Source organism: Cornus florida, unplaced genomic scaffold (genome assembly GCF_030987335.1).
Source record: "Cornus florida cultivar Cherokee Brave unplaced genomic scaffold, ASM3098733v1 CherokeeBrave_3.0.0_Hap2_Chr10, whole genome shotgun sequence".
In the NCBI taxonomy this organism is placed as follows: Eukaryota; Viridiplantae; Streptophyta; class Magnoliopsida; order Cornales; family Cornaceae; genus Cornus; species Cornus florida.
This window is the reverse complement of record NW_026775580.1, coordinates 58,245,177-58,261,199: the sequence shown is the minus strand read 5'-3', so window position 1 is coordinate 58,261,199 and position 16,023 is coordinate 58,245,177. Positions and strand designations below refer to the sequence as shown.

At 34.1% G+C, this 16,023-nt stretch overlaps 1 protein-coding gene across 1 annotated transcript; it reads right to left on the bottom strand.

The window, feature by feature from the left end:
- Nucleotides 1–3,197: 3,197 nt before the first annotated feature.
- On the bottom strand, nt 3,198–8,783 carry LOC132278948 (oligopeptide transporter 4-like). The gene is made up of 6 exons (XM_059780859.1): nt 8,155–8,783; nt 7,466–7,563; nt 5,566–6,165; nt 4,727–4,979; nt 4,424–4,606; nt 3,198–4,199 (listed from the first exon to the last, which is right to left on the bottom strand). The coding sequence occupies exons 1-6, from the start codon at nt 8,668–8,670 to the stop codon at nt 3,576–3,578; spliced, it is 2,274 nt and encodes a 757-aa protein (XP_059636842.1). The 5' UTR covers nt 8,671–8,783; the 3' UTR covers nt 3,198–3,575.
- Nucleotides 8,784–16,023: the final 7,240 nt, after the last annotated feature.

The following is a 16,023-nucleotide window of genomic DNA, read 5'->3' as shown; positions in this document are numbered from 1 at the left end:
TGCTGGGACAACCGCGATGAGGACTCTTCTTTTTGAGGGGGTTCTCATCAAGATTTGCTACCCCATCTTCCAAATCACTCCAAAATTGATCACAAACGACTAGCACTAGTGCACCAAATCCCATCAGAACTTCGCGGTTAAGAGTGTTTGGCGAAAATAGTACTAGGTTGGGTGACTGGGAAGTCCTCGTCTTTTACTTCCAAAAATTTTTATTCTTGGGGCATTTTTATGTTTTGTGAAAGTATAATGTCAAGTTTAAAATGTATACTTATGGGTTTATACTTTATAGAAAAGAAGATTATTGATACTCTTATCTGCCTTTGATAGCATCTGGATGTGTATAGCAATTAATATAAACTTAGCAGCAATCCCATTAATTCCTAGTTTGCAAGTCATGTTTTTACTCATGTTGACAATCTGTTAGATACAAATTATATATATATAATTATATATGATGGAAAGAATAAAGAAATTTTATAGCCTCAGAGAAACTCAAAATTTCTTGAAAAGGAAATGTGAAGAAAATCTGTCAGGGAAACAGATTTATCTCCTTCCATTTTCTTACCTTTTCGTTTTATTTTATTGTACTGGATATCACATTATAGTATCCCGAGTCCTCACTAATAATAAGTAACTATTGGATTGTCGGTATCTTAGAATATTTAATAATTTTTCGTTTATGAGAACCAAACAGTAATTAAAGTCACGAAAATTGCATGTTTGGAACAGTAATGGTATTGAAATTTGACATTGTGATCTCAAAGTGATATGTGCTAACAACACGTTCATAATACAATGGTGTCTGTTTGCTTAAAAATTTTCAAATGGGTTCTTATAAGCAAGGGTCTCATGATCAAATAGAGAGGTGATCAATGAAATTTATTATATACATAGCCTCCTTTTGTTTGGACGTAAAATATTTTTTAATTCTCTAGTATTTGATTATCGTAAAATATTTATGAAAAAAAATATATATTAAAATTTAACAAAAATAACTTATTCATCAATTTTTGACAAGTTATTTTACATGCCCCGCCTGATGGACTCGACCTCAATCTCGACGTCAACTTTTGCCAAACATCGACAAAATAAAAAAATATATATTTTACCTTTTGTCAAAACAAACGAGCACAGAGGAATATTGTTCTCTCTAATGCTTTGATTAATTCAAAATGCCATTTTGTTCTCAAACATGTTTTATAAGGTTACATGAACTTGTCTCAAACATGTGTTGCAAGATTTTTAAAAGACTGCGCCGCTTCGAGGGGAATACTTTCTGACTGGAATCTTCCTCCTTCTTGCTGCAGACCTCCTCCCCGTCCTCCGGATTAATCCTACAGAGCTGCTTGAAACCTTCACCGGAAGTGGTTCGATGTCTTCATCAAATAACAATTGAATAGCAGTTCTTAGTGATGTTCATCTTTGTTAATTGGCTGGGCCTGTGCCCTTTTGTGGCCGTGGATCACTGATGTGATGTATATACCTGTGTCAAATTGGCTTCCACTTGAAGTATACCAAGATTGTCAAAAAGCCAATAGATTTGAGATGAAAATGAATGGTCTATTATATTTGAGCAAATTAATATTTAACATTGTTATACAAACAACTTACATTCTATGTGGAGTATTCACAGAATCACGAGGTAGATCTGCTCCTCTATTAATTATCATATTCCATAGTGATGCATGTGAAGATTGATTAGGTTTACAATAACATAATCAATTTTTGTATCTATAAAAATTTATAAAATTTTAGTTCTGTATTTTAGTTAAGAAATAAAATTTTGATTTTTGGGTCTACTAAATTGAGGTGAATTTTTGGAGGAGAAGGTTATGGTGCAGAAAAGGATTGAAATGATAATTCTCATGCTCATATATAGTATTTAGCTTTTGTTATACAATGCTAGCTGAACCTTTAAACTATTCTATATCAATACAACTGTACTGTTATTATTAGTTAAAGAATTTGTAGATTTATTATTATTATTTTTTGATGAAATATGGAGTGCTAATAGAATGTTCTTATGAATTCTTAAAATGTGTGGCACATATATATGATGCACAAAAATTATCGTACTGAATGGTGTTAAACTTTCTAGGCTACTTTTAGAACCCATGTTGATAACAAAAAAATAAAATATAAAAATAAAAAAATAAAGAAAGAAAGAAAAGAAAAGAAAGAAAGAAAAGAAAAAAGAAAAAGATCACTATTAAATTCTTAAATGTTCAAGTATCACTTATTTTGAAATATTGAAATGAGCGAATATTTCTGATTTGAATTGTATATTTATATATGATGTTGGTGTACTTTTGCAAATAAAAAGGAATGTCAATATATTAATTTAACTGTGATATTAATTACACATATTTTTTATAATATAAAGTAGTGACCTATTAAATTAAAATTTTAGTTGCTATAAGTATTTGTATATCCTGTATTCATCTTTATTATTCTTGTCTTATTATCATATGAACTGGCCAATTACAAGAATTCTCTCTGTATACCATTATTGTGGAGACGAAATTATATTTATGTGGGTGTTATATTTAAGTAGCTTAAAGACTCACTTTCTTGTAATTGTGTCGAACTTTCTTTTTTTTTTTTTTTTCTTTTCAAACTCTTTTAAATAAAATGTGTTCAACTTTCAAATATGAGAATTTGAATAATCATATATATAAAAGTTGTCCCTGTAAAATTGAGTACATTTAATGTGATATTGGGTTAATGTGCAATTGTGGTGTGGAGTTTACTACTTGCTTATTTATTGAATGAAAAATTTTATTAAATAAATTACACTGATCTTCCCTTAGGTTTCATCAAATATATACTGACCTCTCTTTTTATTCGTAAAAGTACACTAAGTAAGGCTTGTGGCTTGTAATTACGTTTTTGTCCATATATATATATATATATATATAGTATTTTATTGCAATAAACATGTCTTTTAGGAGCAGAATTAAAATTTCTTCGGTCAATAGTCCTCGGTAATAGGCTTTTGTTGTAATTTCAAGCACATACAAAATATTCACAAGTTGAGACATAAATGTTAGAAAACCTTCCATAATTGTAATTTCAAGCACATACAAAAAATATATTTTTTTCCAAGTAAGATTTTATTAACAAAACCAAGACAATACAAAGGAAAGCAACTGCTGACAGATCAAGGATTGAAAAATCCCATTTCCACAAACCAGCAAAAAAAAAAAAAAAAATCAACAACCAAGATACACCAACTCTACAAGCAAACCTCCAAATAAAGAGAATTGAATGAATAGCCAATATCTCTGGCTGGCACAGGCATCAAGTAAGCAGACATTGTAAAAAAAAAAAAAAAACACACACACACACACGCAGTATTCAAGTTCAGAACAGAATGATGTATTCGGCACAACCAACTTTCAACAGTGTTGTATTGATTCTATTATAGAACTACCAATGGCAGCAAATACGGACTTAACGGATAAGTGTTGCTTGCGAATATCCGGGTTTAGCTACAAGTCCAAAAGGCCGGTAATTGTGAGGGTTCCCATGTCATGAAAACCAACCAAATTTAGACATAGACAAAGATGAACGTCTTAAAAGATAGGGCAACCGTCCACTGCTATACCCTTGGCTGTAGGGCATGACGCCAGAGCACAATGCTCAGAGTTACTCTTATCGTTACCCCACCAGTTTATGCTTTTGTCCTCCAAGCCCGTGGTGAAGTAAAGCAGAACCGCCATGAAAGCCACCCCGGCATCCAAAGCTGCTGAAAGAATATAGTTATACCTCTGCCACCATTTCTTCCTGTACCTAAAGACAAAGAAGTTGAAGATCGTCCCAACCAATATCCAAGAATTGTAGTTCAATGCTGTTGCCGGTGGCATAGAAGCAGTTGCTCCGAGGAGTACTGGAAGGTTAATGAGGGGAATCCAAGATTGGTTGGGGAAAGCCCTGTGCGCGAGCCATACCGCAACTGGTCCCAACAATCCTCCAAGGAAGAACCAGTTAAGAGCTGCGTAGTTGCCAAGAGGGCCGAAAATTCGCCTGGGTCCTGCCAGACCCCAGATGACAGATGCATCAAAGAAGACGCGGTCGTTAGGGCATGTCCAAGGACTATTTTCTGGAAGAACTTCCTTGTGGCATATATCTTTAACCGTGTGCAAAAGCCACCACGCAACACTCATATTGATAGTTCCTGCAATGATGGTTCCAAGGAACTGGGATACAGATGAAAGAGTAATCAGATACGAAGAAAAAATTGAACCGAAAGTTACAATCATCTGGTACTCTTCTACATAAACATGTTTTGTTTGTCTTGAGAAGAATGAAGTTCTGAATTTCTAACTATTAATTAGCCAATTTATTCTGATATGTTAAAGCTTATAGTTTTAAGAAAATATAGGAATAAGTTGTATGTTATTTGAGTGAAGTAGGAAGATACCTGAACTATAAACATTGATCTTGGGGGGATCTTCATGTAATGGCCTAGCTTGAAATCACTGAGAAAGGAGATTGCCTGCGTCATGCTCATATATCCATAGGTCTTAAAGCAGACATTGGCTATCGGTCGTCCGGGTAATATCACTCCCATAATGTACTCTGTGATGATATTCAGCCCTGGTGTCTATTCAGGAACCATTAAAAAGTCAATAGGCTAAAGAAATTTTCTTTTTTCAAAATGGGAATATATTTATTAAAACTATAGAAGAAAGAAGAAATTAGGCGAATTATAAGTTTGACTTACCTGATTTGTGGTGGCGGTAATGATGCTGATGGGGAGGGTAAACATGAAGGCAAGGGCAGCTGCAAACAGAAGCCCCCACCAAGGCATCTGAACCTCCTTCTTTAAGAAGATGCAGAGTGCAAGAGAGACCACAATCGTCACTGCGAGAAGCAAGTAAAACCACCATGAAGGTATGTCCTCGTAGTTCTTCATCAATCTCGTGTGCACATCCTCCTTCTTCTTGGAAGAAGCTACGGTTCGATCATAAATCTCCCTGTGGCATTACAGTGCAAGAGGTCAATGGATTGTGTCCACCAGACAAATGAATGGCAGGAAATCATTGTCCTCTGTGGTTTATGAAGGATGCAGATTCACATGAATAGAACTGATTGCAGGCACTAAACATTTCATTCTCAAGCACAATAACTTCAAGGATTAAAAGATTTTCCATTGCTTTGTTGATGTAAATTTCCTTCAACTGATCCATTAGGTGATAAATGGTTGGTTTGAGTTGTTAGGGAATGATTTAGTGTGTCATCTGCATTATTATGACATTCTGTTTTTTTCCATTCAGTAGAAAATCCCTTTAATAGGCTCTTAGAAATAAATTCGGCAACCATAGAAGTCATTCAATTTAACATCAAATGCCCCCTGATTTCCAGCAAAATAATCATATGAAAACCACTTATATAGTTTTTTTTTTTTGCACATCTAAGTTTAGTGAAGGTATATATTTAGTCGGTAGAATTTCTAAAAATTGATAAAAATTTAAATGGGCTACTTAAAAACTTCACAAAGAAGTCAGCAATTCAACTAAAAGTATCAAGCATATATGGACAAAATATAAACAGAGGGATTACCTTCCATAAAACAAGGCCACATGAGTAAGTGTAGATGCAATGGTGGCGAATCCGAATCCATAGGTAAGAGCGAAGAACGTACTCAAATTGACTCTTCCTTGTTTATTATACTCCGCCATATCTATCTCGAACTTCTTATTAACAATAGCTGTTATGTTATACAACTGGCCTTCTGCAGTGAACAAGTCGGCTGAATATATGGGGAAGTTTTTGGCATTGTACACATTTGTCCCCCAGTAGGCTGTGGGAATGACTACGTAGAGTATAAAGAAATAGCCTACAAAGACATTGGCAATGGCGAAAAACGGACAGATGAGAGGGCTGAACAGGAAGGAAGCCACCACTGTCCAGTCTAATGTGAAGGCTCCGAGTCCTAGACCAGACAAACCCGAACCGAGCTGGTGGGCAGTGACTGATTTGGGAAATGCCCAGCACACCCATGCGATGCTTTGTAAGGCCGAGAAGAAGTAACCGGGAAACAAGTACCATAAGAAACTACAGGTGAGTGCAATCACGAAAAATTTTGATCGCGACATTTGCTTCTTTGTGTCATTGCCATCCTCTGTTCCTTTGCCTTCATCTTCTTTTTCATGCAATGCCCTGTGAAATTCAATTAAAAAATAATAATAATAATAAGTTCATTATTCACTGTTTCTGTAATACATAAATATTTGGATAAAGAGGATCTTTCTGGTCCTCCTTTTATATTGTTATTAACTGTGCATTGGCTCCTAGTAAATCCTCCACAATTAACTTTTATTTATTTATTTATTTTTCTGTTCTAATTTTGCAAGAGCTGCATGCTCTCAGTTAGAGTATGTATGCTATGTTCATATGTTTTTCTAAGACTGCATACACGTGCTTTACAAACTTTCATTGTTCAGTTCAAATGCACATACAATCTTATAGTTTGATACATACAGAGAGCCATGTGGATGTGTATGTAGATATATATAATATATATCTATACCCCACCAACTTTTACTGCATCAGCTTCCCCAAGCCCATTGGAATAATCTACCTCTACAAGTGCTGAAGTTGTCATCAGAAGTGACTTTCCTATGACAGAAGCTTAAGTTTGAATTTTAGGGGAAAAACTTAACCAAAGAGCTCTAACAAGTGGTGGCAAAGAATTGCTTAGAAAAGTACAATTTATTTGGTAGAGCTGTATGTTTGAAATGCTAGTTATATGAATGATGAAACTTTATAACATGTGACAATAACAAGTAGACAATTTACTAAAGACATAGTATATAGATAACAATAATGTCTTCTCAAATAAAATTGGGCTGTAAAGTGGCTAAAAATTTTGGCTGTAGACTGTAGTTTACCGATTGACAGATGGGTCCAAGAAAATGGTTTTCAGACTATTAGCTTTTGATTGTGCAGGCGGACATGAGGTCTACTGGTTATTTTCGCACGTCAAATCTGCCGGAGTGCCGGTAAAGAACAATTACAATATCATATGTATATATATAAGAAGGCCTGCAGTCTCCTAGAGTTCTTTTTCAGTGTAGCAGTACTTTGAAAGACAACTGTGTTATTTAAATATAAATAAGATTTTTAAAAAAATAATAAAAAAATATTGTATAGTTTCAAGTGAAAATGCACCTTGCCCATGCTGGAATTGAGGTCTTAACCTTTAGTTTTGAATAGTGAAGGGTTAGTGAGACACCAATGAAGTATAATGACTAGGAAAAAAAAAAACCATTTTTAGTGTCCAATATATAAGCAATTGACCTAATATGGTAACATATGGGTGACCAAATATTAAAAAGACATGGTGTAAAGGAAATATAAAGTAACATACCACAAGACCATTTAAACTATAGTGACAAGTCCCCAGTGTTAATCGGCACAAAATCCACACATACACACAAAAGAAGAAAAGGAGGAGTACCGGAATAGTGATATCTGGACCAGGGTACTGGGCCACCACATATGAGATGGCTCCACCACATACTTTCTTAATAGGCCAGCCCAACCATAACCCAAAACCTGATTCACAGAGTGCGCACGTTAGCATGAACCTTGGATGAACCCTTCTATGAATTAAGATGATGAATCCAATCAGATTCACAGCTGAAGAAAGAGCTTTGGCTGATGTACACTAGGGACCAAATAATTGTACACTATAAAAATTGTACTCCATAACTGTATAGGTAAAATTTTCTTTCTGAAAATAGAAACCCAAAACTTGAAAATTAATTAAACTCCACCACAAAACATAATTGTATAACCATGAAGAAGAATCCTCTGCTTGACTGCCGAGACAATATAGGAAAATATAGAAAGACAAATAATGATCACCCCTCAACTAAGCATAATTACTAGTTAATTATCCATTTTAAGAATACCCAAAACAACATAAATCAAACAGTTCAAACTTGAAATCGAATTTTCTCGCCCATTTTCTCAGCAAGCAAACAACAGCTCATAGTATAAAATGCATAAGAATACTTTGATGCTCCATTTTGGGATACCCAAAACAACACAATTCAAGCAGTATGATTATCTTAAATCCATTTTCTCCTCCACTTTCTCAGCAACCAAACAACAGCTAGCTCACAGTAAAAAAAGAGTGGGTACCTGAGTAGTTATGATAAGAAGCCAACCAGCCAAGAACGAGATCTTCCTTCCATAGAAGGCCTTTATGATGTTTACAATCCCAACAGCATAAGCCGGTCCACTCCCAAAAGCACTTCCAGCGTTGGCGAATATGGATATGAGCACATGTTCCTTCATGTTAAACGGACCCGGGTTGAGGGAGAATTTTCTGGCCCCGAACCCGGGGATGTTGAACTGGGTGGTGGGGAGGACGGAGGCCATGAACCGTCCGATGGGGAGGGAGGCCACCTGGACGGTGATCATGGTGATGACCAGAGGCTCCCTCCGGTAGGCAAAGAACTGGTTGAGGAACGAGAGGACGACGACGGAGAGCAAGCCCAGGACCCACATTCGGAAGGTCCATACCGGGAGCGAGGAGTCGTCGGATGTGGGTACGGTCAGTCGGACTTGTTCGATTGGGGATTCTTCGTCGTCGTAGATGTCCTCATCGTCTGATACTTTCTTGGCCAATGGGGCTTCTATTTCCAAGGTTCCCATGGAGAGAGAGCTGAAATGTTAGAGAGAGAGAGATGGACTGTTAGAGAGAGAAAGCTGGAGAGAGATAAGGACTGTGGGAGACGGTTACTCTATGGTCTATATATACACGTACAGTCTACAGACCACATGAGGAGGAGGATGGAGAGGGTGATGATTTGTTTATGTTACCTTTTGAAGTGCAATTACTAGGATGCCCTTTTGGCCAACCCTCTTTTTTTAGTGTTGTTTTGAAAGGGAAATAAAATATAAAAATAAATGTTTAAGTTGTTGTTTGAAAGGGAAATAAAATATATATATAAAAAAATGTTTTAAGACTGGTTGACAAAAAAAGGGAAGAAGGGATTATCATAGACCAAAGTAGTAGTAAAAGAAGTGAAAATGAGAAGTTCGTTCAATCTTGAAAGATGATTTTAGTGTGATTTATGTCACTCTTAAAAATTATTTTTAATTACACCCTGTGCATGAAAAATATAAAAATTACATGTTCGTCTAAATTATGAGGTGTTCTAAGATCGTTGATAACTACTGTAATTATGATTTATAGTCACGATGTAACAGATTCGGATAAAATCAATATGAATATATATATATATATATATATATGTGTGCAATAATCATTGAGAAACGCTATTCGCACTCCACTTTTCTACATTTGCACTATAATCTTAATGAAATATATCTGCAATAATCATAGAAAGGTGCTATTCGCACCCCACTTTTCTACGTTTGCACTACAATCTTAAATGAAATTGTAATTATAACATTAACTTTACAAATAAATGATTATTACTTTTTAAATGGCACAACTGTCCTTTCAGATTTTCTCTTCTTATCTTTAATGTTTAGTATTTTGGATCTCTTTTGGCAAAGATAAAAAAAAAAAAATGAATAATATTTTGTTTTCAGGACCAAAAAGAAAAACTATGTTGAATAAATTGTTTCTTTTGACTACACCAAAAATTAAAAAAGTAACCATTAAAATAATTGTCTCTTTTGATAGGAAAAAAAATCCCAAAAAAAAAAAAAAAATTAACTCTTTTGTCAAAGTCAAAAAAAAAGTACGGAAAAAAAAGAGGACTAATATATATATATATATATATTGAATAAATTATCTTGTTTGATAATACCATAAAATATATATATATATATATATATATATATATATATTTCTATTGAATAAATTATTTCTTTTGATGGGACCATAAAAAAATAAAAATAAAAATTCTTTTGACATTACTGGGAAAAAAAAAAAGCCAATTTTGTTGAATAAATTTTTCGTTTTGATTGCATAAAAAAAAAAAAAAAAAAAAAACAGGAATAAATTATCTTTTTTGACTATCAAAAATAAAATTATAACATAAAAAAAATAGTAAAGGAACTAAAGAAGGTTAAAAAAAAAAAAAAGTTGTGTAAAGGGTAGTTATGGCATTATAAAATAAGGCATAGTTGATTAATGAATTGAAGGACTTTCTTGTCATTTTTTTAAAAAATAAAAAGATAAATGTAGTGTAATTGGAGAAAAGTGAAGTGTGAATATCGCCTCCCTAATCATAATTATAATAATAATTTATCTATCATCCCATAAATAGAAGGAATTGGGAAAAAAAGAGTTCTTACTTTATATAATAATTAAGTTCTCATTTGTAGATTTTACTCATGCATAGTCTTCAAATAAGATGAATGACTTGTTAAAATCAAAAAAAAAATTCCCTACTTATTAAACCAATTAGTGTGGTTAACACTATCATTTTTATTATTTTTTGTTTTTCTTCTTATCCTATTAATCCAAATGCAGTGAAGAATTTAAATGCTATTGCAACAATTTGTTTCGAAAATGGGCAATTTCGGAATGTTGAAAGGAATTGGTTTTTATTAAAATGATTATTTGTTAATTTTGAATGGGATTATAGTAATAATTTGAGCTGTAGGCAGCTAGGGGCTATACAAATAATACACAATAATAGTCATGGTCAGGCGAAAAGGTAGAGAAAATAAAGTTGACCTGTGTAATAGCATTTTCCGCCAAGGAACATTGACTCATCAATGTTGTAGGGAATGTTTGGGACAATAAAAAATTATTGGTCATCAAGCCTTAATTATAATTTTTAAAATTATATTCCCTCCGTTAACAACATTCAAGCCCATATATCAGCCTTTAGTTCGTGTTACAGGTTGAGCGGTTCACCAATTTCTTCGTTCTTTTCTTGACCATATCACTGTAGTGCTTGGATTCGCACACTCATTTATTTTTACAAGAACTATAACTTATGATAAATATGGTAAAAATAATTTTTATCATTGTAAACATCTTTCTATAATAATAAGGGCAAATTACACAAAAAAAATCTTTCAGGTTTTCAATTTGTACATGTAGATAGAAGATGTCCACAATAAAACAGAAAGACCCTGGATTGATATGAGTTTATATTTTTGTCCTTAGAGTTAAACTATTTGTTTAATGAAAAAATCTATAAAAAATTGTGTATTGTTGAAGTTACAATTTTACCCTTAAGACTCCTTCACTTTCTTTCCTCTTACAAAACCATGTTTTTAATTCCACCAATGTCTGTTTATTTCTCAAATTCCTAAAAATTGGCCCAACACGCTTAAAATTATAGAAAAAGCTGCTAAATTGACAACAAAACCTTACACCGCCGCCGCGCCACCACCACACCACACCATAGTACCACACCGACGTCGCCACCACCACTATCCCCAAACGCACAATCAGCAGATAACCACCGGGCCTCCACCGCGCCACCATCCCATCGTTGTAATTACCACCACCATTCCCACCTTACAACCATCGCGGTGCCACCACCCCCACTATCCACAAACCCACAATCGGCAGCAGAAATCGATGGAGAGAGAAAATGGAGGTGGTGCCGCCACCACCACCATTGTTTCCTCCACCTTCAAAACCCTCTTCCTCCGCCGATCCCCTTCTCTCCAAGGGTTGCGACGCCTCCAATTCACCAAACCACCACTTGCCGCCTCATCCTTGAATTCCTGGATTGTGTTGTCAAATCCATCACTCACTTTTCGCGTCACTAGCAGAAGCTTGCTCAAATTGTGGCAGCCTCTCCTCTAGTCGTATTTCACGTCGGAGATCAGCACAATCCGGGGTAGTATGGCGAAGATCAGCACAAGCCGAAACATTATGGCAGCGATCACAAGCCAGTGCAACACAATGGCCAGCCCCCCAAGGAAGGATTATTGGATAAGGTTAAGGACAAGATCCATGGCGATGGCCAAGTGAAGGGCGAGAAAAAGAAGAAAATGAGAAGAAGCAGCACCAGGACGATCATGAGAGCAGCAGCAGCACAACAGCGATTAGATCTCATAGATCTCTCTGCTTTTACGCTCCTATCTAGGTATATACCGTATACGCTCCTATTGGTGGATTTCTAAGAGGACAAAACTGTAAATTCATATCAATCCACTAACCACAGACAATTAATTTGGCATTTCTATTATATTGTGACCATCTTTTATTTACATGTACAAGTTAAAAACCTAAGGGGTCCTTTATGTAATTTGCCCTAATAATAATGATAACAACTGTTTGTATTATTATGGTGGTAAACATAGTTTTTACCAACCTAAACATCTTTCCTACTTTGCTTACCTTTTACAATTAAAAAATAATAATGATAATAATAAAAACTGTTTGGGTTATTACAATAAACAACTTTCCTTTCATGTTTACTATAAGTGCATATGCCCAATTGCTTTGCTATCCTAATCTGATGTGAGACAAAAGATCCTTGTTACATTTTCCCATACCCAAACTCGCAACGCCCTCGTTATGGTTCAGGCCTCCTTGCCTACACGGGCTGCAAACCCGGACGCCCTCCGGACAGGGAGTTTGGTGTGACACCGGATCAAGAACTGAGTCTAGCTCTAATACCAACCGTAACTGGTGAGCGCTTACCCATTTATCAAAAAACTCAAGTTGTTAAGTTGTTCTACATACTCACCAATTTATACCCAGTCACTTTCTCATCTGAATCGGATGTGGGACAAATGACCTTTGTTACACTTACCTTTTACAAAAATAAAATATTGCTTGGATTATTAAAGTGGTAAACATAGTTTTTACCCGTAAACATTTTTTTTTTCTTTTGTTTTTACCATAGTAAACATTGTTTTTTTCTTTTTTCCTAAAAGGTAAGCATGGTAAGAAACATTATTAGTAGGGTAAGTAATGGAGTCACAAATCACAGTCGCTTGGGTTATTATTTACTCTGGCGATTTTGACTTCAACCTACCACACAGTACCTGTATAGGTTAGAAAATGATGGATCTCTCAAGCTCCCGTCGGTCTCAACTTTTGGTACACGGAGAGATTTGTAAGGAATAATTGTAGAAAAAATATTAAATTGTTGGTACAAAAAGAGATTTGTGAGGAATAATTGTAGCAAAATTATTAGATATTCATCCACTATAGACCATCTAAAAGTTCGGTAAAACTCGTATTCAAATCTTTTTCTAATATCTAATCATTTATGGATTCACATTTTATATATTTTAAAGAATAAATTACACCAACTGTCCTTTTGAGAAAATATTAAATATTTCAAAAATATCGTACTCAAACCAGTTGAAGTCGTTATATCATTGATGTGGTGGTGCGTTCTACCGCATCCAAGGGTCAGGATAACCTCGGGGTATTTAATGCTTTTCTCCAGTTTTTTGATATTTAAAAAAATTATATACGACAAACTATTCAACATTTATTACTTTGACCACGACACTCTTAGGGCCCGTTTAGCATGTGATGTGTTTTAAGCGTTATGTTTTTTGTAAATACCAAAACAATCGTTTTGTTATAAGAAAATTTTGGGTAGAAATTGAAACCATATTTAGTAACGAAAATTTATTTTTTAAAATTCTAAATTTTGTTTTACTTATTCTGTTACAGTACTAAAATACACAATATCACTAATTTGATGATATGTGTTTAGGCTAAAAAAATCTTATATGTTATGAATTATTTCAAATCAATATTAACCGTCCCAAATATGATATAGGTCCAAATTTAAATACCAATATCAAAAAAATAATATCATAACAGTTTTCAAACAAGCCCTTAATATTTTCTTCCCACGAACTTGCAGACTACATTTTATTAAAATAAAAATTTTAACATTTTATTATATAAAATGTAATTTAATATATTATTATAATATAAAAACATTCCTGACTCTGCACAAATCCGATAAAGTCGTTTATTTATCCGGAGTGTAATTTACCCCAACTTGAGAAAGAGTTGGACCGTACTGCATTTGAAAATGGCAAAGTGTTTCTCACGCAGTTTAGAAAAGCGTGTAAGCGTGGAGAATCAATGTGGATTCTTGTGACGGATGAAGGAGATTCAGAATCTCCCAAGGTAGTGAGAATAAAAGAATCTCCACCAGCTGTATCTTTTTGGTTGCATTTAATCGTCCCATTGATGACAACTTGCAATTTTTATAGTATTTCCTTATTATGTGATGTGTGTTCACATTTCAGGGTTCACTCTCAAGCTTGCCATCGCTATTATGCTGTGTTTTTTTTTTTTTTTTTTGGGAATGTTATTACGCTGTGTTTATGCAAGCTGTTTATATTATGTTTTACAGTATAATATAATCCCGCTATGCATTATTTGACCATGTCTTCCGGTTATGTCACAAGAATACTCCTCCGCCTGCTATTGTTGGACTTCTCCGTATATTAAGGCTTCGTTTGGATAAACAGTAAAGATAAAAAAGATTTGCATTTCTATTTGTGTAAATATAAATTATGAAAAAAGAAAGAAAAGAAATGATAGGTAAAAGAGTAAAAAGAAACTATATTAAGCAATTTATTATCATAACCCTAATGCCAAGGTTAGACTTAGATGTTTTTTAAAGTCCCACCCAGCTTCCTTTTGCCTTTGCAATCGAGAGCCGATCTCCGTCCAGCATGAGAAAACCTTTACACGCCGGCCTCCGTTACCTTTTGGGAGGCTTATGCCCCACAGAATTTGTCTGTCTGATCGAGATTGTTGCTTGGCCCGTAGGTCCTGACACAAGATTAGAATTATAACTCTTTTAGAATGGTATCTCACTAACGACTTAGGCCTCTGGAAAGAGGCCTTTGTCGCCTTGCATCTAAGCTACGCATGAAAGATCCAAAACCAATCCCAAGTATTAAAATGTTAAGATTATTTTTGAAATAGTGAAAGCATAACTTAAGTTGCAATATGTTTTTCTCCAGATCTTCTCACCATCTCTTCTTTGCCATCCTTCCAAGAGTCAGAAGATACCAACCAAATTTTTTTATTTTCCTCGTTAACAAATCATAAATGAAAAATCACTATTCTTTTCTTTCTTTTCCTTCTAATTTCATCCATCCAAACAAAACTTAAATGTATTTACTAGAGGAGTGACTGATCTCCATTGTCTCCGATCATATGCAATTATATAAAATATAAATTATTTCTCAAAAGGGGAAAAATGATTAATTAAATTACATATGACATAGACATTTTACGTTTTAAGCATCAATATATATATTTTTAATATAGTCTCTGTCATGCGTGTGTGTGTGTATTATATATACATATATATATATATACCACATATCAAATCAATTGCTGTATTAAATACTCTATACATACGAACAATTTAGCGGACTGAAATTTAAACCGATTCAATTAAAATCACTTTCTATTTGAAGGTTTGTTCTAGTAAGTATTTAATTTCTTGTAATGAATTGCCCATCAACACCAATCTCTATATTAAATCCAACAGTGGTTTGATAAGATAAAAATAATAATGTGACTGTATTGTATGTATATCTTACCAATAAAATAAAAAATAATTTTAAAATGTATTATATGTATATCTTACCAATAAAATAAAAAATAATTTTAAAATATATTTTTTTTTGTCAAAATTCTTATAAAATTATGGTCTTTTCCTATGCATGGCACGATCCATTGCATAGAGGAGAGAAGAGATCACTTTTGAGAAGGAGAAAGTCTATAGTATATTCTGATGGTTACGGTTCTCCGTTGTTGGATTATTCATATCAGGTGATCGAATCCCACCACCACATCCAACGATGAAGAATCTCGAAAGTATAATACTCCGGAGTATTGTAAACTTTCATCTCTAGAGGGTGGAAACGAAATCCGTCTTACTCTCAAGAGTGGAAACTAATCAAGCAATCAGACAAGAAAAACAATATTTATTGAACGAATATAAAAGATTATTTCATCTTTAGAGGGTGGAAACGAAATCCGTTTTACTCTCAAGAGTGGAAACCAATCAAGCAATCGGCCAAGAAAGGCAATATTCATTTAACGAATATAAAAAGATTAATATA

Coding starts and splice junctions, on each gene's coding strand:
- LOC132278948 (XM_059780859.1), bottom strand. CDS start 8,670: ATGGGAACCTTGGAAATAGAAGCCCCATTGGCCAAGAAAGTATCAGAC. Junction 4,607..4,726: donor TTACCGCCACCACAAATCAG/GTAAGTCAAACT, acceptor GTTCCTGAATAG/ACACCAGGGCTGAATATCAT. Junction 4,200..4,423: donor GATCAATGTTTATAGTTCAG/GTATCTTCCTAC, acceptor TCTGTATCCCAG/TTCCTTGGAACCATCATTGC.